A 27,251-nucleotide genomic window follows, 5' to 3' on the forward strand; every position below is an offset into this window, starting at 1 on the left:
TTCTGCAATAATATGTTCTAAATCAGAAATAACACGCACAAGTTTTCTTTTAAGTCATAGAGCTATTTTAATTGATGCTCATATCGTCACAGGTTGAAAATGTGATTATAATAACAAACAATAATAAAGAGTGCATTTTCAACATGAACTTTTAAAATATATATTTCCTTTCTTTAAAACAAACATAATTTTTAAAAATATCAGAGTGTTTGTGATTTGGAGCCATGGTTACAGCCATGTCCCAGTTTGCCATCTGTTCTTGTCCAATGTACAGGTCCAAATTAGGGTCAGAACTGCAGATAGACAATAAATGTCTGCTGGTCTCATACAAAGCTCTTCTCAGTTAGACTGTGCTTACACACACAATATATTAATATAAAATGAATGTACAGTTAAGCATATGAAAATCAAAGTAGTGCACTATATTAATAGAATAATGGATAACAACCACATGATTTTCTCAATAGATGCAGAAAAATCATTTGACAAAACCCAATACCCTTTTACAGTAAAAACACTCAACAAAATAGGAACAGAAGGGAACTTCCCTAACCTGATAAAGTGCATCTATGAAAAACCCACAGCTAACATAATGCATAATAGTGGAAGACTGAGAGTTTTCCACCTAAGATCAGGAACCAGACAAAGATATCCATTCTCACTACTTCTATTCAACATTTTATTGGAGGTTCTAGCCAGGGCAGTTAGGCAAGAAAATGAAATAAAAGGCATCCAAACTGGAAACAAAGAAGTAAAACTATCTCTATTATCAGATAACATGATATCGTGTATAGAAAAACCTAAAGAATACACTAAAATACTATTAGAACTAATAAATGAGTTCAGCAAGTTTGCAAGATACAAGCGCAGTCGTATTTTTGTACACTAGCCATGAATGAACAATCTGACAGTGAAGTTACAAAAACTATTTCATTTACAACAGCATCAAAAATAATAAAATACTTAAGAATAAGTTTAACAAAAGAAATTCAAGACTTGTGCACTAAAAACTACAAAGCATTGTTGAAAGAATTTTAAAAGACCTCAATAAATGGAAAGATCTCCTGTGGTCATGGATTTAAAACTTAATATTGTTAAGATGGCAGTACTCCCCGAAGTAGTCTACTGATTCAGTGCATTCCCTATCAAAATTCCAGCTGCCTTTTTTGCAGGAATTAATAAGCTGATTCTAAAATGCACATGGGCTTTCAGGGACCCAAAATAACCAAAATAAGTTTTTTAAAATAAAAAGTTAAAAGGTTGGAAAACTCACATATCCAATTTCTAAACTTACTACAAAGCTACAGTAATCAAAACAGTGTGGTACTGGCATAAGGACAGACATATAGACCAATGGAATAGAATAGAGATCCCTTGCATGTATGGTCAAATAATTTTCAACAAATGTATCAAGACCATTCAGTGGGGCAGTTTTTCAAAAAATAGTGCTAGGAAGATTGGCTGTCCACATGCAAAAAATGCATTTGGACACTTCCCTAACACTATATATAAAAATTAACTCAAAATGAATCAAAGACCTAAAAATATGAAACATAGGGGAAAAGCATCTTGACATTGTATTTGGCAATGATTTTTGGATATGACACCAAAGGCACAGTCGACAAAAGAAAAGTGGGCAAATTGGACCTCATCAAAATTAAAAATTTTGTGATATTCAATATCTTATAATAACCTATAATGGAAAATAATATGAAATATATATATATATATATATATATAACTGAATCACATTGCTGTACACCTGAAACTAACACAATATTATAAATCAACTATACTTCAATTAAAAAAAAACTTTTGGACTTCCCTTGTGGCGCAGTGGTTAAGAATCTGCCTGCCAATGCAGGGGACATGGGTTTGAGCCCTGGTCCGGGAACCCATGCTGCAGAGCAACTAAGCCTGCGAGCCACAACTACTGAAGCCTGCACGCCTAGAGCCTATGCTCCGCAACAAGGAAGCCACCACAATGAGAAGCCTGCACACGGCAACGAAGAGTAGCCCCTGCTCACTGCAACTAGAGAAAGCCCACGCACAGCAATGAAGACCCAACACAGCCAAAAATAAATAAATAAATTAATTAATTTAAAAAAAAACCTTTGTGTATCAAAGAACACTATCAATAAAGTAAAAAGGCAACCCACAGGATGGGATAAAATATTTGCAAATCATATATATAATAAGAGATTAATATCCAGAATAGATTAAAAAAACTCAACAACAACAAAACAACACAATTCAAAGATGGGCAAAGGACTTAAATAGATGTTTCTCAAAAGGATATACAGGGACTTCCCTGGTCGTGCAGTGGGTAAGACTCCATGCTCCCAATGTAGAGGGCCCGCGTTCGATCCCTGGTCAGGGAACTAGATCCCACATGCATGCCGCAACTAAGGAGCCCATGTGCTGCAACTAAGGAGCCTGCGAGCCGCAACTAAGACCTGGTGCAACCAAATAAATAAATAAATATTAAGGAAAAAGAAAAGAAAATATACAGATGGCCAATAAGTATGTGAAAAGATGCTCAACATCATTAGTCATTAGGGATGTGCAAATCAAAACTGTAGGATACCACTTCACACTCACTAGGATGGCTATAATTAAAAAAAAAAAAAAAAAAAACTAAGGAAAACAAATGTTGACCTGGATGTGGAGAAATTGCCGGGGGAATGTAAATTGGTGAAGTCCCTGTGGAAAACAGTTTGGGCATTCCTCAAAAACTGCTAAACATAGAGTTATCATGTGATCCAGCAATTCCATTCCTAGGTATTTACCCACACAAAAGTTTTTACATGAATGTTTATAACAGCATTATTCATGATCGTCAAAAAGTGGAAACAATGCAAATGTTCATCAACTGATGAATGGATAAATGATATTTGGTATATACATAAAATGGAATCTTATTTAGCCATAATAAGAAATGAAGTACTGATTCATGCTGTAACACTGACTAAACTTGAAAAGATTATAAGTTAAAGAAGCCATACACAAAAGGCCACATGTTGTATAATTCAGTTATAGGAAATGAACAAAACAGGCAAATCCGTAGAGACAGAAAATAGTGGTTGTTGGGGGCTGATGTGAGTTAGGCCATGGGAAATGACTGCTAATGTGCAGCGGTGATAAAGATGTTCTGAAACTGACTATGATGACAGTTGTTCAACTCCGTGAACGTACTGAAAAACCACTGGATTTTACACTTCCAAAAATGAATTTTATGGTATGTGAATTGTATCTCAATAAAAAAAAAGAATGGACATACATAGCTCAGCAATATTTTAGCATGAAAGGATTTAACTCTTGAGACTAGTCTGATGTCTCGATGCAGTTTGCTGATAATGCCAAGCTAGAAGGGATACGAATGTTCTCTTTATAGCGGGAAGAGCTGCAGAGCTAAGAACAGCAAATTTGGGGTGGGTAGGGGATGCCTTTTTTTAAATTAAGGAATCCATTACTACAATGTATGGCAAGATGTGATGGATATTTCTTTTCATATGAATAAATGAGGATTTTTTTGAAAATGTCTGATTATTGGTGGGCACCACAACAGAGAGTACAAGTTGCAGGTTATAAAAACAAAGCAAAAGTTTCCGTAGCCTGAAATGGTTTGATATATGACTAAGTCTCTCCATCTGGCTTCTAAGATCAAAGGCCCCAGAATTCCTTCTTCCTCTTTCAAATGATGAATTCATGATGATAAAAAACAGCTAACTACTGAGAGCTGAATATGCACTAAACATTTTACATGCATTTTCTCATTTTAATTTCCCTATCATCATTGTGACATGGTTGTAGAGAACTTACCCAAGGTCATGCCACAAGTCAGTGCCTGAGCTGGGCTGCAGCCCCACACCTGTGTGACTCCCAGGACCTCACTCATAACCACTGGATTATACTCTCTGTTTCCCTGTTTTCTCCTTCTGGGGGAGATTCCCCCCAAGAGTTTACAGCACTGGAGGTTCTAACCACACCAAGTAGGGGAGACAGTGAAGTAGAGAGGGAATACCCTGGACTGGGAGTTGGGGGCCAACTTTGCCAATAATCAGCTCCATGACCTTGGGCAAGAAGCTTGACCTCTCAGAGGCATAGCTTCCTGATTTGTAAAGTGTAGAAAATTTGTCCCAACTATCCCTGAATGTAATCCTTCCAGCTCAAGCATTTGGTCCAAGTCCTGCCTCATTTACCTATCACTGGGAAAACATTTGATTGTCAGTTGTATAGAAACACTGAGAGGAACAAATCCTTCAAGCCAGTGTAGGGTGGTGATTTGGGGAGCCTGGACTTTGGTGTTAGACTGATGTGGCACTGCTTCCATCGCTAATCTCAGGGTGATATTGAGCAAGTTCTGTAACCTCTGTCCCCATCAGCTAAAATGGGTATAATAGCATAGGGTGCTATGGCATAAAGTGCTTGTGAGGACCGAGTGAGACCTCTTTAGGGAGCTTAGTGCAGTTCTTAGTGTACAGTAAGTAGTGGTTATTATATATTTAATAATATTATAATTTATTTAGTATTATTATTATTGATGGTTATAATTATAAAATAGAGACATAGAATCCCTTAAGGGTAATTAGCATATGTTTAAGTAGCTCAGCCAGATCAGACTCTGGAGTTCAGGTGGCCTGCTTGGGCTCTGTTCTAGAACTAGCCATATCTACTGGGTTGGCCATCAGGAATGTGCTGCTGGGTACAAGGGCATTAGATTGTCACTGACACTCCAGAGTTTCCCTCCTATTAACTTGGAGTCAGTAATGCCATTTTCCTCTTAAGCACGGCATCTTATTATAGCTTACCATATGAGTTTTGGCTCAATTAATTTTGTTTACCCAAAATCATCAGAAATAGATTGGTTATCAATGAGAGAGACTGCTAAAACATTTGGTTAATGTGCCGTGAAAAGAAAAGAAATTACTGCTCCCTGGAAATTTCCCAGTGTGGGCAGGGAATTTTTCTCTCTTTCAATGTTATTGGAAACATAATAAGCACATGTAATGATATATTTACAAATTCTATCACAGTTTTATTTCTAACAATAAAAAATAGTTAAACATAACATTGACTACTAAAGAGCCATTAAGATCCAATATTAGAAAACTAGTTTTAGAGTTGGGGAAATGTGCACTATAGAGTAAGTTGGGTTTTTGTTTTTGTTTTAAGTTTAGAAAAAAAGTATGTGTTCTGATCCTAATTTTGTAAATGTTATGTATATATATAGAAAAAATGTGAAATGCTACAACAAAAATATTAGCAGAGATTATCTGTGGGTGTAGGATTATTGATTATTTTAATTTTCTTCTTTATATGTCTCTAAATTTTTTATACTTTCACAGTGAGCTCATATTTCTTTGGAAATCAGGGTGCAGAGTCACTTTTTATTAATAAGAATTCTGTCAGATTTTTTTCTTCTAAGAGGCTGTTCAGTCCCATAAAGAGTTTTATCTGAATATGGTGTAATTCTCAATCTAGGCATATTGGTTTTTTATTTTTTTTAAAGTACGACTTAGAAATAATATGCTTCATTGATTTTGTGAACTTGTAAAATCATGAAGTTTTGAGGACAAACCAGACACATTTGTTGCAAGATTGATTGTTACTCTGAAAACCAATAACAGATAATGAGAAAGAATCACCAGTTAACTAACCTTTCTCTAAACCCATTACTTCCCTGTTGAAAGCAATTTTCAACTCTGCCTGAGATTGTGTCTTTAAGCCAACTCTGAATTTTTCATAAAATAAAATCAACATCCTTCCTCTCCTGTCTTATCTTATATAATTGGAATTGTATCACTCAAAGGCTACTAAATGTGGAGTTGATGAATCCAGTGCTTAAGTTAAAAAAATAAAGGGATTGTCTACAAAATGAATTCAAATCAAAGCAAAGTGTATAAAGTAGATATAATAAAAGTTTTTCGTACTTTCTTCCCTAATTGTAATTTGAAGAAATTTTTCAAAACCAGTATTGCAATATTTGGAAAAGATCTCAGCAGCTCAAATGCCAAACCAGTTTGTGCCCATGAGAAGATTAGAATTTTGTACTCTGGATGAATTTTTCAGATACCATTTTGATATTTTTTTTAATACTGTCAAACCTACGTTAGAAAAAAGTTCAATGAAACAGAACTGTGCAATATATAAACACTTTCATTAGTTTGGTGTGTACTAGACAGATATACATATACCTACATTTATAAAATTCTTTTTCCTCCAATAGGTTCATATTCCATTGTTCCCAACTTGCTTTTTTTTTCACTTAAATTCTCAATTTTAGTACCTATGAATTTACCTCACTTTGTATTTTTTTTTTTTTTCTTTTTGCGGTATGCGGGCCTCTCACTGTTGTGGCCTCTCCCGTTGCGGAGCACAGGCTCCGGACGCGCCGGCCCAGCGGCCGTGGCTCACGGGCCCAGCCGCTCCGCGGCATATGGGATCCTCCCAGACCGGGGCACGAACCCGCATCCCCTGCATCGGCAGGCGGACTCTCAACCACTGCGCCACCAGGGAGGCCCCCACTTTGTATTTTTGAAAGAATTTCTGTCAGATAAAATACCAGAAGTGGAATTGCTAAGACAAAGGGTATGCATGTTTAAGTTTTTGTTTTGCCTTCCAAGAAAGTCTGTGCCCATCACACCACCACTCACAGAGAATGAGAATGAAAAATAACATTTCAGAAGCAGAGCTATGTGGCAGGTTCTCCCAAAGGTTTTACCTTTGTAAATATATACATACATACATACTAAGCCACCATCAAAATATAATGCAAGTACTATATTCTATTTTTCATTAAAGTCAGATTTCTATAAGGTATAATCCTGCCTAACTTTTCAACCACCTCTCTCCCTACCCAGAAAAGACTCTGTGTGTGTGTGTGTGTGTGTAACAGAGAAACAGACTCAGCAGGAAATCAGGGGAATCCTTCTCTCCTGCAGAAGATCTCTCAAAATGTTGACCATAGTAGTAGATGGTAGACTTTTGGAGTCAGAGCTGAATTTTAGTTCCAGCCCCATCTCTTAGTAGTAATGAGTCTTTAGACAAATTGCTTAACATTTCTGACCCTCAATTTGTCATTTATAGAATGGGGGTAATCACGCTTGCCTGACAGTGTTCTTTGTAAAAATTAAAATGTGTTACTTCGTGCAAAGGGCTAATAAATGGTGAGGCGCAAGAGCTAGGTGAGTAGCTCTTGTTGAGACACCAGGAAAGGATTAGGGTGACCAAGCCAAGAGCATCCTGGATGGTAAAGCTTTGAAGACTTTTGCAGAAAGACTTGAGGAAATAACATTCTAGTTGAAATATGCTATGTAGGGCTTCCCTGGTGGCGCAGTGGTTGAGAGTCCGCCTGCCGATGCAGGGGACACGGGTTCGTGCTCTGGTCCAGGAGGATCCCACATGCCGTGGAGCGGCTGGGTCCGTGAGCCATGGCCGCTGGGCCTGAGCGTCCGGAGCCTGTGCACCACAGCGGGAGAGGCCACAACAGTGAGAGGCCTACGTACCGCAAAAAAAAAAAAAAAAAAAATATATATATATATATATATATATATATATATATGCTATGTAATACTACACCTTTCCAACCTCCAGCCAATATCTTCCCCTCCCCCACCCATATTATAGTAGTGTTTATCAGTCTTCTCTCCTAGGATGTTCAATATCAACAAGGATCTTTTCTTATTCACTGAATCCCAACATCAGTGTAGTCTGAAACAAAACCTGGCACATAGTAGGCACTCAATGAGTGAATGAAGGAATTTCTGCTTAACCTTTCTTAACCCCATTGAGATACATTGGCAGCTAATAAGGCTGGCCCCTGGACACAGAGCACATCCACGGTGACTCAGGCTCAGCTTGGTGTAATGCTGAGTACTGGGCAAGGAGCCAGAATCTTCCGATTCTCTCTCAGCTTTTACCAGTTCCAGGGCTGACCACTCACAAGCTGGATTCTTCAGCAAATCTCGTAGCAATTTAACTCAAGCTTTATGAAAAATACGGTTAGCCATGCCAACCTATCATGGCTCCCTCACACTATGTAAGAGATTTTGTGAGATTACTTGGTAAACTCTAGCTAGACTTGCGTATGAGACACAGCAATAAAGACCTTTTGATAGGGACCAAAAGGCAAAAAGAGAAATCCATGGGAAGTGGCAGGTTTTGCTGAGCTCTAGGCCAAGTCCAAGGCTCTTCCGTGGGCTTGCACCTAAACTAAAGTTTCTGAACAAGTGCTAACCCTGAGGGAGGGAGCAGAATTCTAGGAGTGGGAGTTATCAAAGCCACAATACCCAGGGCATTGGGTGAAGAGTTATCAAGGAAAAGTACTTATCCAGTTTAGAGGCTTTTCTGGATATTTCTGGGTTGCACAATTTGTGGACAGCCCCTGGGAATGGCAGTTTATAGGCAAGATGAGGGCTTTCTGATCACCAGAAAGGAAGGAAGGAACCAAGGATTAAGTGGATGTCTCGCATAGCAGCATCCCTCAAGGGAAGACTTGGCCCAGACTCCCCTCCTTCAAGATGGGGCGATTGCCTAGATCCACTGGGAGACCCAAAAGTTTAGGCTGTACATTTCTTCACATGTCTATGTTTGGATCTTCCTACCACCCCCATTGTTCCTTCATGAGCCACACCTGTTCTCTAGTGCCTTCTAGAAAATAAAGCTTCCTTCATTTTCTACAGTGATGCTCCATCTCTCTTAATATATGCTACAGCCATCAGCAATGACTCTCTCTCACGCTTAGACCGTTACATAGATCTTTACATATTGCCTTTGGCAATATGGCGGACTAAGGTTCTTTGTTTTTTTTATTTTTTATTTTTTTGGTTTCATCTCCTGGTTTATTAACTAGCCACGGGCCACATCAGTGACGTAGGTAGTCTCATTCCTCTAATATTAGTTTTAAAAGTACAATTATAACCCAGCTATGTACACCAACATATTCCTTTCCAGAGGATTCTGTGTTTTCAGGGTTACTGAGGTGTAACTTAACCAGAAGCTATGATTCCACATTGATTTCCAGATCAGAAAATGCTTTATCCCTCCAGGCCACTTTAACATCACTATCAATACACATATGGTAAAAGCAAGTTGCTTTTGCAAAAAGTTTAGTCATCCCAATGTCAATCTCCTGGTGTTTGGTACTGCTTGTAGAAAATGTTACCATTTGGGAGAAGCTGGGGGAAGGGTACACAGGATGTCTCTGTTATTCTTCCAGTTTCCTCTGAGACTACAATTTAAAAATCAATTAAAAAAACGTTACTCATGGAATAGAGGATAAACATTTCAGTTCGAATTTTAAAACGAAAATCTGAAAATTCTTAGGAGAGCTTGGGAGTCACCTAACTGATACCTGATACCTCAGTCAGGGGAAGGGTGAAGCCCAGTGAACAAAGGCTTATCTCCTTCTAAAGCACCTTACTAACTCTGGCAGTGCTAAACATGACATGGCATGTCGCTCTGCTCTCCCCAACTCCTAGACCAAGGAGGCTCTGAATTAGCGTCAGCTCACAATCAACAGGTGAGAGGGAGGCCCCCGATTTTGTGAAAACGCAGGGAGAGAGCAGTGCAAATAATTTATTTCTGTCACTCGACGTTTGAGGCTCACTCACACCAACTGCACAATCCCGGGCCAACAGTCTGCCAGGGCTCAGAGCCCGATTGGGACCCAGGCTGGTCTGGGTTTCATCTTGTGACTTCCGACGGCACCAGCGGGTCGGCCTGGCTCAGGGCGAGCTGGTCCTTCTTCTCCTTCTGCAAGACCTGCTCCTCCCACAGCGCCTGGTCCACCTGATCGTCGGTGAGCACCACGGGCTTGTACTTCTCGTGGAAGAGCCGCTTGTTGGCCTCCGAGTGGAGCTGGTGGGGCCCAACGGCGCGCAGATATGTGCTGGCAGGTGCAGGAACTCGTCGTCGTTGATGTCGCAGTCGCGTATCCAGGCCCCCAGCACCCACCAGCGGCCCACGAAGCCCACATCCAGGATCCGGTCCAGGAAGTCGACCCAGCCGGGCTGCAGGTAGCGGCAGCGGGCCTGGCAGAGGCTGGCCTGGGCGTCGAAGGGCGCCTCGTACACCAGCGAGCAGAAGCCCGGGCTCACGTGGCGCAGGCAGCCGCGGCCCCGCAGCCAGAGCAGCAAGTTGCACGAACGTCTCCGAGTCGCGGTTGCGCGTGGCAGGGCGCCAGCAGCAGGAGGGTCCCTGTCGCGTGGAGCAGCCCTCCTCAAAGGCCGCCGCGCCGCCCAGCAGCCCCCTGTACACGGCCGCCCGCATGGGTCCCCGCAGGCTTCAGCGTAGTCCTGGAGCAGCACGCCCACACGCCAGGCTTTGAGGCCGCAGCGTCACCAGTCTCAACGCGGCTTCGGGGCCAAAAGGGACTAAGGTTCTTTGGAACCACTAACCCCACAAGCACCCGAGGCCCTGTTTCCCCCATTGACAAAACTTTTGAGGAGACTGTAATTCCCATGCAAATGATATAGAGATAGACAGCAAGGGTGAAGAGAGCTGCTGTGTGCTGTGATAGTATATGCCCCTCGTGGAATTTATTAAAGGCTCTGAGAAGTCCTGCAGTTAAAATAGAAAAAAAGAAAGCTTGTTTAACTTTGTTTAACCCAGTATGTCTCAAAATTATTAACCAAGGAACGGTGTTTTGCATAAATTCAGTGTTACACACTTTGGAAAATACCCGTTTAAAGCATGGGAACATTCTTGTGAATTTATAAGAAGGAAAGGAGAGGGCACTTTTGAGTTTCTATGTGCTCCATTCTAATGTAGTGATTGACGTGATGGTTCCAGGCTGAACAAAGAAGGGAACTGTCCATGCTCAAGGGTCAAATCCTTACCTTTGGAGTTTGAAGAGTTCATTTTATCAGATCACTGCAAGTAAGCAAGCACAAGAAGTTGATTTATACTAACTGAAATCACTTGAGATGCATCTAAAATCCAGAATGACAATGTGATATTCTGTCGCTACATGAGGTTATATGCTGAGTGATCAAGAACCCGAGCTCTGAAGTAAAAAAGACCCTGATTCAGATCCCAGCTTCCTAGCTTACTATTTATGTGACCTTATGTGAGCCTTACATAATAATGCTATCTACCTCCTAAATTAATCCATATAAAGTACTGAACTCGGTTATCAGGGAAATAGAACTTGAAGACACTGTCTCTCACAGTAAATTGTTAGGCTGTTAGAGTGTCTAGAGATACAACCCTATTCCACTGTAGAATAACTATTAACTGGAGAACATGGGGCTGAGAGCAAACACTGACTGTAAATGAGATTGATAATTATATTCACCAGAAATTTTCTAAAAATTTTTCCACAAGAGAAGAACTACGGTTGCCTGTGGGATTAATGAACTTTGCTCCACAAATAATGAGGAATGATCAGGGGTCACAGAGCTCCTGGGTCTTTAATCCATCATAGAGTTGCCCATGTTGCAGAGAGGGAGATCTGATGGTGACTTACAGCTGAGAGTTGGGGCAACGTGGCCTGAGAATAGGAAAGAGGAGATTAAAGGGGAGCTCAGCAAGAATGAGAGAAAGCGGGAAGTATTTTTAACAGCTGCTGTTTAAATGTGGAACTTGAAGGACACAAAATATGTCCCCAAAAGATTTCTGGGATGTTTCTTTGTGGTGCATGATACAAAATCCCTGAGTAATCCTGCTTTAAGGAAACCTACACTAAAGGTCTACATTATGTTTCAAGGTTTCTAACCTCAGATTTGTGTTTCCTTTGAGTGTGATGCTGTGCTTATATTGAGACACATGGGGCCACTATATTTATTTGAGTTACACCTACCAGGCTTCTTTTTCTTCTTTTATTCAGATTTGTTTAGGTCTCCTTTATTGCTATTTCCCACAAATCACTAGATTCTTCTTCATTCATTGTAACATCATGTGATTCATGTCTCAAGATACATTGTGATTTACAATATATCATCTTATGTTATTTACATATTTTATTACATTATCTCTTCTCTTGCATATTAGATAAGCAACTGTTTCATAAGATTTGGGAGTTACTTTTATTTCCTTCACAGAGTACTATGCTTTGAAATCATGTCACTTTTATTTCCTTCACAGAGTGCTATGCTTTGAAATCATGTCTTAGAGCTGGTTAATTCTGGGAAGACTTCCTATATATGGTTAATTCCACTGTACATAAATTATCAGTGTCAGAAACTGCAATCTGCCTCTGTCATCATTCAGGCTACATTCTGACTCAATTTGGGGGAAATCTGGTCACTTTCTCAACCATTCAGCAAGTTGGAGAGTGAAGCCACGTAGGCTTGATTTGAGTACCTGCCTTATTTTAATTATTTTCAAATATGAGCTTAGAGAGAACCAAATATGATTTTGTATTCCAAATCAACACTGTGATCTAAGAACCAGGAGCTCCCAGGACAGACCTGGTTTCCATTTTTCTGTTCCATCCACATCCATATTGGTTAATTAATTTGAAGAGACTGCATGGCCCGATTTTTGGATCAGAAGATATGGTTGCCATACTCACAGAGGAAGGAATCAGGGAAAGTAGACTCCCCTTTAGGGAAGGTACGTAATGAAGGGTAAGGCTAGTTGGAGTTTAAGGGATAAGGGAAGTTTTACTGGTTTGTATTTAAGGATAAGGGAGACTAATATCTGTGTAGGCAAAGAAGAGTCAGTGGGAAGAAAGGGATTGAAGGTGGAGATATCCACTGAGGCAAAGTATTTGTGCTAAGGGAATAATTTTGAGCCTCTGAATGAATGTCTTTGGTACTTCTATCTAATGCACTCATTAATTTCCCTCTCGCTACCACCTTCTTATTACCAGTTGTGGAGCAGGGAATGAGATTTATTTATTTACTTAGATACATCTCCTCATTACCTGTTTCTTCCTTACTTGTACAGGTGGTTCTGTCCCTGAACACCTCCAGGTAAATCTCAGTGGAATCATAGTCTTTGAGGGCTGAATGTTGGCAGAGCAGACTGTGAAGTTTTGAAGCCTGGTGTGCAGAGGGTCCCTGGGTCTCCTGCGTGTTCAGACATAGGGTGCATATGCCTATATGTGTACAGGCCTCCTCCCCCTACTTCCTTCTTCCCTCTTCCATTTCAATTGCTATGCCCATGCCCGCCCGCATTTCTTTTCATGGTGATGGTTAGTCCCGGAGGATGAGGAAGCAAATGGTACATTTTACTTCACTGCTACTCTGCAGTGTCACAGTGAACTGGTTAGGGAATGGTGTGCAAGATCAGTTCTGCTTCTGAAAATAGGAAACTAAGCCTTCCCCTACCCCCAAGGAGTGGGAGGGGGCAGGCAGGAGAAATATCAGAAAGGTCTCCAAAACAGGAGAGATAGTATAGAACTATTCACCAAGCAGAAACTTCAGTTGAGAAACCTATGAAATTTTGAATGGCTCTCAAGTAAATATCTGTTGTAGGGGATACCAGCCTTGGTGTAACAGTGACTTTTGTTGCTTTATTTCAGAACGCCAACTAGGCACCTCTATGGCCAATTCCAGTGCCCTCCCTTCAAGTTCAGCTGGGATCAGCAAGGAACTGATTGATCTGCAACCCCTCATCCAGTTCCCAGAGGAAGTTGCCAGCATCCTGATGGAGCAGGAGCAGAATATTTACCGCAGGGTCTTGCCAGTTGACTATCTTTGCTTCTTGACCCGGGACTTGGGCACCACGGAATGCCAGAGGTCCCTGCCCTGCCTCAAAGCGTCCATCTCAGCATCCATTCTTACCTCCCAGAACGGAGAGCATAATGCCCTTGAAGATCTTGTGATGAGATTTAATGAGGTAAGAAGCCACTCTGAGATGTTTTGTAATGATTTTTAAGCAATTCTCCTTTAAGGTTTGTTTGTTACCGATATCTCATCTACCTGTCTGTCTGCCCACTTCCATGATGACTGTCTCTTTTCCAGGCAATGAGATAGACACACTGTCATCCTCCCTTTCACTTCACTCCACCCTTCAGCCTAACTGAGACCGTCTCCATCCCATACCATTACCATGTCCACAAGCCTTCTCCCTTTGGACAACCAGTATCCCCCTGCCCCATTTTCTCTATGCCCTTGCCAAAATATTCTCCCTGGGCCCATTTTCAATGATTCTCCGCCTGTTCCTACAAGTGCTTTTAAGACCAGATGTCTCAATTTTGGGTTTGGCCAAGGGATCATGGGATCTGTCTAGCCCACTCTGTCTTCCACTATCAGACCGCCTCAGCAGAAATTAAACACTAATATACCTGGGTAAGGAGAGCTGGGAGGAACATGGTTGTGAGGGGCAATGAATCACCTCATTCCTGATCTCTGCATCCCATCAAGCTCCTCAGCCCCAGAAAGTCCCTCCATGGCCTCCAAGGCCTTGCCAGAGCAAGTTCTAAAGAGGACAGGTGTGACCAGAGTCTGGGAACACCTAGGAAGGAGGCAGTGTAAGAGCTCTAGGTGCTCACTGGGAGGAAAAGAGCCAATGACTGGCCACCCTGTGGCCCTGGACCAAGGATAAAGGACAGGATGGAGAGGAGGTCACCATGCTGTGCTAGGGTCACAGGATGTTCCTCTCTCAGGCTTAGAGAACACTTTCATTCCATAGCATAACCACACACCCAGACCTTTCTGTTCTATATTTTATTTCTTTTAGACTTCATTTCTTTGTCTTGAATATTAAAACACAAAATTTCAGTCTGTGTGTTTGGTGGTTGTTGGTTGGTTGAATTCCACAAATACAGTAGTTTCCTACTTTAGTCATTTAGTAAACTACCTAAATGCTAAGAGGATGCTCCCATCCTAGTTCGTATATATCTCTGATTGACAGAGGATCAATCAGCCTTTGTTACTTAAACACTTTCCAACTATAGCAGTTCACCTTACAGCCTCCATAGCCTTCCAGTCATGACCCTGGTGATAGTTGTATCACAACAGTGATAAAGCCCAGTGGCTGGAAAGTGTTAGAGGCTGAGCTCAAGCAATTCTGTATCCAGACATGCCTTGAGCATCATTCCTCAAAGGGAGATCCATTATCCATAGGAATTGCTAATATCCATCTAGCACTGTCTTACTAATTATTTAATATGTGCCACTTATTTGTTCCTCACAACAACCCTGGGAGACAGATCCTTGTCATTGACCCCGTTTTAGCAATGGGAAAACTGAGACATGAGGACATGAAGTTCTTCGCCCAAGGTCACACGGGTGGTAGGTGACAACAGTGAGACTCAAGCCCAAAGAGTCAGGTCTCAGAGCCTGGGCTTTGAACCACAACAGTATCCTGCCTCTTGCCTGTATCAGGCTCATACTGGGGGTGACGCCTGCTAAATTGCAGATTCCTGGTCCACTCCAAACTGAGTAAGACAGACTCTCTGGGAGTCCACATGAATGCTTGTAAAACACATGACCCCCAAAGTTGCCTTTTAAAATAAATCTCCTGATGTTCTTGATTTCCCTTGCTGATAAAAACAGAGTGGAAAATGAAAGTTCCAGTAAACTGGGTGATTTTATTAGTGGATTTTACTGTATATCATGAATTTTTTTAAACTTCCTGATCGACTCACTCAAACATCCTTAGGACCCTACCCTTGTCCTTTGTCGCTATTGTTGTTCTTTTAAATTCCACCTGAAGTTAAAAGTGATTTGCCTGAACTTTAAAAAGCTAGTTTTAAGTTAGTTTTGGAGAGGGAAAACTTGGATCTCTTCCATTTAGTACCATAACTTTGGGAATCAAAGATGAAACAGTGATTTCACTAATTCAGAATTAGTGATGATATGAACCACAGCTGGGTTAAGGCATGCTTAGGACTATCTCTGAAAATAGTTTAGCTAAGCAACTTCAAAACGTAAACAAGATTTCTGGGAAAACACCTAAACTACTTAAAAGAACAGTCTGTATTCAAGTATTCTCAAGCATCTATTTTCATATATATTATGTGTATGCCGATTAAAAAATCAGTCTAATGTAGTCATTACAGGCAGATCCCAAATGACCTACGCTAGGCAAAACTGGGAGAGCTAAATTGTAGTTGTTTTATATCCTTTCAGGTAAAAAGTCTTCATTCCATTGAAAGAGAATTCTTAAATTCAGATTTCACCTATTTAGAATAGTCTTGCCTCCAAATTAGCGTGGCTTTACTCTCTGTAAAGAAAAAGAAGAAAAGGAACTAGCATTTAGGACTGGACTGGACATTGTCACTTTTTTTTCTTTTAATTTTATTGAAGTATAGTTGATTTACAATGTTGTGTTAGTTTCAGGTGTACAGCAAAGTGATTCAGTTATACATATACATATATTCATTCTTTTTTAGATTCTTTTCTCATATAGGTTATCCCAGAATATTGAGTAGAGTTCCCTGTGCTATACAATAGATCCTTGTTGCTTATCTGTCAGTGTCACATTTTTTAATCCCACTAATCCTTATGACAGTTGTGTAAGGCAGATATTATCTCTGACTCACAGGTGAAGAAAGTGAAGCTTAAACAACAAAATAAATAATGATAGTATTGGACTGTGGTCCATAGAATAAAGTAAATATTCATGAGTCCATACTGATATAAATAAATAAGTGAATAAATAAATCAGTGGGAGGAGAGGGAGAGGTACATCTCTTACTTTTAAAAGATTTCCAATTAATAAATGTAGAAGGGATGAGGGAAATGAGAAATCACCATTAGGACACCCCAGCAATAAACTGTTACAGGCGAGAACCACTGATGAATGCTAAGGTTATTGAACAAAATATGAGAAACAAGATATTTGCATAGTCTCAAAGTATCTACTCACAGAATATGTATTAATTACAAAAGGAAAAATAGAACAGTGGAGAACCCCAGTAGATACCCACCTTAAGTAAGTGCTCAAGGTCAATATGACCAGTAATAAGACATATTGATGTCTTATTACTGGTCACATCTCCTGATGTGATGCACTCAGAAGGACTAGATATAGTCTCTATGACGTATTTGCCCCCCCTAAAAAAAACAACCTAACTCTAATCATAAGAAAAAAAAACCATCAGGCAACCCCAAATTGAAAGACATTGTACTCTTCAAAAGTGTCAGGGTCATGAAAGGTAAGGAAAGACAGAGGAATCATCAAAAATTAGAGGAGACCAGGAGTCATGACAACTAAATGCAGTTTGGGATCCTATTAGATCCTGGACTAGAAGAAGGATACTGATGGGGAAACTGGTGAAATTCTAATCAGGCATGTAGTTTAATCAGCATGAATGTATCAATGTTGATTTCCTGCTTTCGATAAAGGGACTATATTTATGAAAGATGCTAACACTGGGAGAAGCTGGGTGAGCTATGTATGGGAACTCTCTGTATTTTTATAACTTTTCTGTAAATCTAAAACTACTTCAGAATTAAAAGATTTAAAAAAATAGTGAAGCTCAGAGAGGTTGAGTCACTTGTCCAAGGTCACACAGTGGCTGAATGAATGTCAGAATCCAGATGTCTGTCTTTAAAGTCTATTCCCTTCTCGGCCAACTGCCTTGCCTCTCTACTTGTTAAATTATCAAGTTAAAGTTTGTAGTAAAACCAGAATTTCTGATTTTGAATTTAATTAGCCTTGGTCTCCTTTCCCTCTTCCCTCCCTCTCTCTACTTCTGTTCTAAACCTCCTGTGCATCTACCCTTTTTCTACTCCTACCATTTCTATTTTTATTGAATTTCCTATTACCACTCATTCATTCATTCATTCACTCAGACTTATTTATTGAGTGCCTACTATGCTATAACCTTTTCTTTTTTAATTGGTGTGTCACACACTCTTTTAAATAAGAAATGAGCAATATATGATGAAAATTTACAACATTATTAGCCCATACTTTGGTTCTGTCAAAATTGGATACACAAAATAAATGCACTTTCCTCAGTGGAAGTAAAATATATTTTTTTTGAACATGGGAGAATCTCAGAGACAAGAGAGAGACTACTAGCTGCATTGCTAGTTACTTAGGAGAGAAGCGAATGCATTTGTTCAGTCATTCAGTTAACATGTTTTCAGCACTTCTCAGAAGGAGGAGACCATGGTGGATAAGCACTAAGGGAAATGAGTAACAGTCTGTGGCTGCCAGAAGCTACCAGTCTTAAATTGTTGTCAGGCATGGGCACAGATCACTCCCAAAAGAGGCAGAAAATACATGCAGTATGAGTGGCACAGACGGTGGGAGCCAAGGTGTCTAGGTGGGTGATCAGAGCTCTCTCTGCTCAGCACTGGAGTTTGTGGCTGGGCCTTGAGGGATGGCTGGGATAGAAGGGGACCATCACGGGAAAGGGAAGGAGGACATTCCAGATGAGAACACAACGAGTTCTTGTCATGAGCAAGAAAGATTCATGGCCTAAGGAGGCAGCTTGCCACTCGTTGTCAGTAAAGCCTGAGCATGAGCTAGAAGTTTCCCGAATTCTAACAACTCTTTACATAATGACTTAACTGTAATGTGGGGAAAGGGGAGAAAATCCCTGATGCCTCTCAAGCAATGTTGCTTAACGTTGCTTCTTAGGAAAATATGGTTAAAATGCAATTCCAAGTACAATCATGAAACAACTGAAAGTGTTTGGCTTACATTAAGGAAGGCCAGGAGATAAATCATTTAAAATCAATTCACACTGTGGCTTGGAAGCAATTTGTCTCCCCATTTCCCTATCTCCTGCCCGATGTCAACACTGGTGCTCACTGGAGTGACTTTTCTTTATCCTTGCAAGTAAACAGAAGCAGGTACAAGGGGCCAGCCCCCAAGCCGGTGGTAGTCAAGGGGGCACTGAGGGTGGGCTCCATCCTGCTCCACTTGGTTTGGGAGACAGGGCTTCCTGAACCCTTTTGATCTGGACACCTCTCTGTAGTCATATCCTCAACCTAAAGCTCAAAGAGCCCGTGTTCTCTCTTCCTCCCTTCAGGTTAGGCAGGCTCACTTCCTGGCCACCCACGATGTCTCTTGCTCTGACCATCTCAAATCATATTGTCCTTTTTCCCTCCTCTTTCTTCCTCTCTCCATCCTCTACCTGTAGTCCACAATCCATTTGATCTTACTGTTTTTTATTTCCTCTTCGAATACATTCCAGAGATATTTATCCCTTCTAAAAGGAGACAGAGAGGCATTTTTGGTAGATAACTTTACCAAAGAGATCACACACTTTAGCACATGCATTTGAGAAGATATGAAAGGCAAATAAATATTGAGGAGCATCCTTACTCCCTTTGCGTTCATGCCCTTTTCTCGCGAAGGGCTGTGATGGAACATGGTTTGGGGAGGTGGTGTACTCTGGGATCACAGTTCTGAGTCACGAGTTCTCAAACCTTATGCCTCATCAATATAGCCTCTGCTCCTGTCCTGTTTTCACCCACTGATGATCTTTGGGGTTGGAACTCATCATGGTCTGCATCTACAGCTGGTCCTCAGGATCCGTGAACAGAGTAAATTTTCAGCTCCATAACCTAGCACTGCCCACATCACTGCCAGACACTCTTTTGTGTAGCAGTTGATTTCTCTGACTGAGGGCTGGTTTTCAGCTTCAAAAGGCTATTAACAGGTTTACTTTTTCCTATGCCCTGAGAGAGCAGTTTTTCTTGTCAGGTAGGTCTTAACAAGACCAGTCTCTGGGCTCCTCTTTCAAACTAGCTGGTCCAAGGGCAGGTGATGAGGCCAAGATTGAGCCCACAGTTCTACTGGGACCCCAGAAGGCTCTGGAAGGATTCCACCTGGCTCTTTGCCCCAGGTGACCTTCCTCCACCCTCCTGTATTTGGTCAAACTAAGCAGTCATCAACCTGCTTCTCTAGCCACACAAATGTGGGCAGCCCAAAGTGACACTCAGTGCTGCTTGTTCCTTCCATCTGGTGGGTTTCACCAGATGTCAGCTCAGTAGTTTAAAGGCCACCCTCTCTGTAAAGAATGCCAAGGTGCAGCTTAACTCTCTGGGAAAGAGCATAAGAATAAATAAACCATCTGACCAGAGAAGGGCTGTTTAGGCCTGTGTCCTTTCAGCCAGAATCCCTTAGGTATCTCATAAGAGATCATGATCACTTTGACAAATTCCAACATCTAAAAGTCTGTCTGGTCGTAGCCAAGGAAAGACCATCTCTGCATAGTAAGGAAAAAGCATAACATATGATAATGACCAAATGTGTTCCTTTACTTGGTTTTGAATTTGTACATTTAACCATGTTAGGAAAGTTTCCTATCAAAGCTTTCCCCTCCCTATTTTATGCAGAAAGCCAAGCAAATCATCTGTTCAGGTCTGCTGTACAAACTTTTTTCCTCATGTCTGAATACCCATGAGGTAAGTTGTTAATAAAGCCCTCTCAGGGTAAGGGAAATCTCAGTTCACTTTGGAAAACCAGATTTTTCCTTGGGAAAGCACGTCTCCCTAGAGGCACACCTCTGAGAGCAGAAATTGTATTCATTCCCCAGAATATTTCATGGCACATTCCCCAGTTAACAGAAATTTTAGTTCAGAAGTTTCTGGACTAAAAATATACAGTAGGCAATTAAACCACAGAGACTCAGCAGTGCAGGGCAGTGTTCTAAGAGCAAGGTTATCTGTAGGGGGCTTATCTGCCCTGGAGTCTATTGACAGCAAATCATGTTCAGTGGTTCTTGGCAATCAGCACCCACAGGATTCTACTCACTCAGCGTAACACTAAGTAAATGATGGGGCTGGAAATGAGGAGGGGCTTCACAGCACACCATCATGCACGGTGCAGTTCTGGAGTCTGCTTGCCTGGATTCTAAGCCATCATCCCCCACTGTGGAACCTCAAGCCCAGTACCTAATCCCTCATCTTTAGATGAGGATGTTAATAGTACCTACTTCACATGGTTTATATAGGAAGTCAGTGATGACCTGTGTGAGGCACTTAGTGAGGACCCAAGACACTCCTGGGTTCAATGTTAGTTACAAAACGACACTAAAAATAACTGCATTTTCACAATAACTAGTGATAATAAATCCCACTTATTATTATTAATTATTATTATTATCCCATCACCTAATGGATGAGAAAATGGAAGCATAGAGAGGCTAAGTAAATGACCCATGGTTTCAGAGCTAGTGTTTGAACCCAGATGGTCTGACTTCCGGAGCCAATATTCTTGCTTCATCTACCTGGTGCCATTGAATCAAAAGCCATAAGAGCTCTTATTCCTCACCTTGGTCTCTTATTCTGAATGAAACCGTTTGCTTCACAACAGGATTCAAATATTCTTTACTATTTCAACACATATAACATTGTTAACCTCCTTGTTGACTCCATGATATTGAAAATGTGGCATTTCCTTTGAACTGGGAGACTGTGGTCCTTGAAATTGGTAAGACAATGGTGTCACAAGGTGTCTAAGAACATTGTCCCAGAAGAGGAACAGAATAAATTGTCATTTCGCAGTACCAGGCAGAAAAGGGATTTTAGGTCTTTGGCTTTTAAAGTTTCCTTTTTGGCTTTGAGGGCTCCTTAGGTACTGGATACCTAAGAATGTTGAATGCCAAAAGAAAATTAAAAATTTTACTTTATTTCTTTAGCTTCATTTCTTGACCACATCACCTCTGCAGTCTTTTTCCTCCTCTTTTTCTGTATTTCAATTTTGCATGAAACTTACACCCCCAAAAGTGATGGCTTTTGAAATTCAAAATCGTTAGTTACATCTATACTCCTAGGAAGACTGGGAGTACAGTTTTTGTGGATTCTTTTTTTTTTTTTTTTTTTGGCTGTTCTCAGGCTGTGCTCAGAATTGGGGCAGCAGGAGAAGGCGGTGGAGAGGGGCTGCTAAGCACCTTGTGAATCAGAACCTCCATGCCTGTGTTCATTCTCTGAGCATCAAACACGATTTCCTTTAACAGTGACTTTCACTGGTCAGAAGAATGAAAGCAGTGGGCCTCAGAATATATATATATATTTAAACATCTTTATTGGAATAAAATTGCTTTACATTGTTGTGTTAGTTGCTGCTGTATAACAAAGTTAATCAACTATATGTATACATATATCCCTATATCTCCTCCCTCTTGCATCTCCCTCCCACCCTCCCTATCCCACCCCTCTAGGTGGTCACAAAGCACTGAGCTGATCTCCCTGTGCTATGCAGCTGCTTCCCACTAGCTATCTATTTTACGTTTGGTAGTGTATATATGTCCATGCCACTCTCTCACTTTGTCCCAGCTTACCCTTCCCCCTCTCTGTATCCTCAAGTCCATTCTCTAGGAGGTCTGCATCTTTATTCCCATCTTGCCCCTAGGTTCTTCATGACCTTTTTTTTTTTTTAGATTCCATATATATGTGTTAGCATATGGTATTTGTTCCCCTCTTTCTGACTTACTTCACTCTGTATGACAGTCTCTAGGTCCATCCACCTCACTACAAATAACTCAAGTTTCGTTCCTTTTCATGGCTGAGTAATATTCCATTGTATATATGTGCCACATCTTCTTTATCCATTCATCTGTCAATGGACACTTAGGTTGCTTCCATGTCCTGGCTATTGTAAATAGTGCTGCAATGAACGTTGTGGTACATGACTCTTTTTGAATTACGGTTTTCTTAGGGTATATGCTCAGGAGTGGGATTGCTGGGTCATATAGTAGTTCTATTTTTAGTTTTTTAAGGAACCTCCATACTGTTCTCCATAGTGGCTGTATCAATTTACATTCCCACCAACAGTGTAGGAGGGTTCCCTTTTCTCCACACCATCTCCCGCATTTATTGTTTGTAGATTTTTTGATGATGGCCATTCTGACCGGTGTGAGGTGATACCTCATTGTAGTTTTGACTTGAATTTCTCTAATGATTAGTGATGTTGAGCATCCTTTCATGTGTTTGTTGGCAATCAGAATATTTTTTAAATATACACATGCCTGGAGCCAGTCCCCAGGAGATTCTGTGGACTCTCTGTGGATCTGTGGTGGGCCCAGAGATGTGTATTTTTTAAAAGCTCCACAAGATAATACTGATGCCACCAATGGTTGAGAATCACTACTCTAGACCATCAGACACAGAGGTATTCAAAGAAAAGAACAAAGCTCTATCCCAAAGCAAATAGGGGGGAAATGATTCCTATCTTTGGAACAGGAACTATTATAATAGTTGATAATTGTCCAAAGTAAATTTAAATAAATGTGATGACTTGCTTGCTTGCTTTCTCTTTCTTTCTTTACATCCTTCCTTCCTTCTTTCTTTCTGTATTTTTTTTTTAATTCTTTGGTCCTAAAGGACTTGGTTTTGGAATCTTAAATATTCAAAGTATTTTGTTACTATGACAGGATATTTTTATTCTTATTTACCCTGCTTAAAGCTCACATCATGTTTTTAGGATTTAGCCAACCTAGAAAGAGAACTGCCAAAGCCATTGACCCACTGGAGGCCTGTTTTATTCTGTCGAAAGCAGGCATCAAGTTACGACTCAATCCTGGGGCTGATAGAAGTAAGAATGAGTCCAGTGGAAATTAGTAAATAGACAAGTAAGATTTTGACATACATGAGTAGTATTTTTTAACTGAAAATAGTTAACATGACTCAGAGAAGCAGTGCAGCATCTCCTCAAGGCCCAATGTTCTTTTCCATCAGACGTATCACTTTAAATGATACTGAACGCTGCGGGAAAGACCAGGTATGCTTTAGTCAGAGACTGGGATTTTGAGCCTCTCTCCAGGACTGAATTAGCTGACCCTATTAGGATGTTTAATTCAACTCTCTGAAAAACCACTCTCTTAGAGATCCTTACTGCACACGTAGGAGCCAAGGAGGAATGTATTTATGCTTTGCTAAGAATCTACATTTGCCAAAGAGATTTAAACATTCATAAATCCAATTGCCTTCTCAATGCCTCCCCTTGGCTTTTTTTGTTCAACAGATTTTTTTTAAGTACCAACTTATATTTTAGGTACTGTTTTGTGTGCTGGGGATATAGCAAAGAACAAGACAGATCCCTTCCACACACAGAGCTTACATTCTAATGTCTAAAAGGCATCTCAAATATGGTCAGAATAGAACTACTGCCTTCTCACAACCCCATTCACATACTACCCAGTATCTTCCCTATTTATCCCCATCTTCCCTATCTCAACATCTACCTGGGTGCTCAGTCTGACAACCTAGGAGTCGTTCTTGATTTACTCTCTTTTCCCAAACTGCCAACATCCAAACCATCAGCAGGTCCCATTTGCTCTACTTACAAAATACATCTTGAATTGGACCACTCCTTAGCATTTCACCTGCCACCACCCTTAGAGCCAGTCACCACTGCACTCACCTCTAGTATTGCTTTCGTCCTTGCATATCCTGTAATTCAATCCAAGATCACCCAGCGGCCAGAGCGATCTTTTAGAAACATAAAGCAGATCAGGTCACACCCTTCCTGAAAATCCCCCAAGATCTTCCTCTTGCATTTGGAATAAAATCCAAAACAGCAAGACCCTGCATGATTTTGCCCCTGTTGACTTCTCCAACCTAACTTTATACCATCCACCCATCTCTCTGTCTCTGTTCCAGCCACACTGACCTTCATTCTGTTCCTGAACACACTGAGCTAGTTTTCCCCATGCAGACTTTGCACTTGCTGTTCCCTCTGCCTAAAACCATTTTCCCCCCACTGCTGTCTTCTTCTGATCATGTCTTCTGATCATGTCTCAGTTCAAAAGTCAGGGAAGCCATTGACTTGTTTACTTTTTTCCTTAGAAACCTGTTTAACCTCTTCATTGCTGTATGTCTGGCTCTTCACAAAGTGCCATTTACATACTAGATGGTCAATAAATATTTAATAAATGAATAGTGCTAACTGGTGTTAGCAATTGTTTATTGAAATAGGAGCTGTTAGAAATAATAAGACAAACAAGACATGCCCCTTTGTTCAAGGAATTTACAATCTAGTTCTCGACATATGACATAAAATATTGAATAAATATACATATTTAGAAAAAGGCAGTGCTTTTCACGGGAGAGACAGTGGTTAGAGACATGCCATAGGTAGTGGAAAGAGTATGATTTTATTGCTAAGTCTGGTTTTGAGTGCAGGTTCTGCCACTTACTCACTATCGGAATCTAGACAAGTAAGTGATCACATAACCTGATTTCAGCTTTGTATTTCCCACCTGTAAAATAGGATAATTTTATCAACTTCACTTGGTTATTGGAACATTTAAGCAAGCTAATGTGTATAAGATCACCCAGCACAGGATAGGTACTCAATAAATAGTAACTAGCAGGATTCCATGCCACGTGAGAGACAGGACTGTATGTTCCGTGAGAGTGGAAGAGGGAGACCACACAGGCACATGTCCCTTGAGGATGACCAAGGGCTTCAGAGCCTTGGAGGTTGGGAAGGCTTTTGCCAGAAACAATTATGAACTTTATCGTTGATGAAGTTTCAGAGGTTATGTTATGTTCTCCTATCTCCACCAAATGTAGGAATCTCTCCCTTGCATATTCTTATCCAGCTTTTACTAAAAAACTTTCAAAGTCAGAGTTCACTCCATTTTAATGGCTTATTGTGTTAATGGAGCGTAATTTGTTTTAAAATCCTGCCTTGGGCTTCCCTGGTGGCGCAGTGGTTGAGAGTCCGCCTGCCGATGCAGGAGACATGGGTTCGTGCCCCAGTCCAGGAGGATCCCACATGCCGCGGAGCGGCTGGGCCCGTGAGCCATGGCCGCTGAGCCTGTGCGTCCGGAGCCTGTGCTCCGCAACGGGAGAGGCCACAACAGTGAGAGGCCCGCGTACTGGAAAAAAAAAAACAAAATCCTGCCTTAAATTGAACTGAAATCTGCCTCCTTATAAATCCCACCTGTTGCTCCCAGGGAAATAATAGAAATTGCCTTCCTTTGGTTTGGTTCTCTTGAGGTTGGACGTTCCCCACATTGTCCATATTATTTTTCAATATTCTTCTTTAAAATGAGTCTCCCTAATTTGTTCTGGACAGTGAGACTCTCCCTCTTTACAGTTGGGTCATTCTCCTGCTCTTTACTTTTTCCATCTAATTATTAGCCCCCTGAAGGTCAACTAAAACCCCTAGACTTAGCATGCAAATGGCCACACTCATCTTTTCTCTGTGCATAGGTTGCTTTGTTTGTTGTTTTCTTATGTGGATGTAATATTTTATATTTAAGTCTACTAAATTTTCTCTTTTGGGGCATTCAGGCCTTTCAAATTTTTTTTGAGTATTAATTTAGTTATGTATTGAATTAGCTACCACTCTCCATACTTTTTATATTCAGGCTTGATACATGTGTCTCAAGTTTTTAAATGTAAATTGTAGGTAAAAATGTCAAACCAAGTAGGAATTAATAGGAAGCCTTTTGGCACATCATTAGTCTGCTCATCAGGTTGGCCTTGAACCACTTATCCCCTCCTTGCATAGTGTTTTTAAGCTAGATGTGAATTTCCTTAATGCAGTCATCTGACAGATGTTTTCTCATTTTGTCTCTGGGTATAACTTGAGATGCTCTGTGAAATGATTTCTTAAAACCAGTAAACATCCTTGATATATAAGTCAGATTATCCTCTAAATAGGAAAGAAAAAATGTGGTTAATTTGACAAATAGCTGTTTGAGGATGTCTAATGGTTATTCCATTTATTTAGATAACAATGATGATGATGATAATGGCAGTGATGGTGATAGAGAAATTAATAATGTAGCCACTGTTAATTCTGTGCCTTGCACTGGGCACCATGCCAAACACTTTACATACCTAATCACATAGTTTTCATGCAACCCTGAAAGATGTGAATCACTGCTTTATTTTACAAATAAGAAAACTGAGATTCAGAAATGCTACATAATTTGCCCAGTATCACATAGCTAGAAAGTGGCTAGCTAAGATGAAATTCAGGCTTTCGTGACCCCAAAGCCCAAATTCTTTGTTGTATTGCTATACATGTAGCACTATGCGTCTATCAATAGTTGCACAATAAATATTTGCTGCAGGAAATGCCATGAATAAAGCAATGGGGGCAGAAAATGCTGGTTTGTTTGAGGGATTTGGGGGGGTAACCAAGTAAGACTAGAGCAGAATCTCCCATAGTTGTGGTGTGGGATGTCCGTATGCATTCTATGGAAAAATATTGCCCCATGGTCTAACATATCTGCCACATGCTGGGCAAACAGTGATAACTAAGTTTTCCTTTCTTCATTGCAGGACTTCTCAGGTCATTTATTGTGCTCGTGTACACTGGGACTCTCTTAGAAGACAGTATGTCACAAACATACATGAATATTGAGTACCTGTAGGCCTGATACCTATTATAGAACATGCTTTAAGAAACTCTGTCACATAGGAGAAGTAGGT

At 40.6% G+C, this 27,251-nt stretch overlaps 1 protein-coding gene and 1 pseudogene across 4 annotated transcripts in view; one reads left to right on the plus strand and one right to left on the minus strand.

Annotated features, from left to right (window-relative positions):
* Positions 1-27,251, plus strand: part of PLCE1 (phospholipase C epsilon 1) — a 313,229-nt gene that overhangs the window by 165,265 nt on the left and 120,713 nt on the right. For all 3 annotated transcript variants that reach the window (XR_014291928.1, XM_082604110.1, XM_082604111.1), the window contains exon 4: positions 13,472-13,788. Coding sequence is in view for 2 of the 3 variants with exons in the window: in XM_082604110.1 (XP_082460236.1) it covers positions 13,472-13,788 (317 nt within the window). In the remaining variant the exon portion in view is untranslated. The remainder of the gene's footprint in view (positions 1-13,471; positions 13,789-27,251) is intronic.
* On the minus strand, positions 9,403-10,432 carry LOC309798686 (mitochondrial import inner membrane translocase subunit Tim29-like; annotated as a pseudogene). Its single transcript has one exon. The product of its transcript is annotated as a mitochondrial import inner membrane translocase subunit Tim29-like (transcript).

This window comes from Mesoplodon mirus (assembly GCF_964341445.2).
Source record: "Mesoplodon mirus genome assembly, chromosome: 2".
In the NCBI taxonomy this organism is placed as follows: Eukaryota; Metazoa; Chordata; class Mammalia; order Artiodactyla; family Ziphiidae; genus Mesoplodon; species Mesoplodon mirus.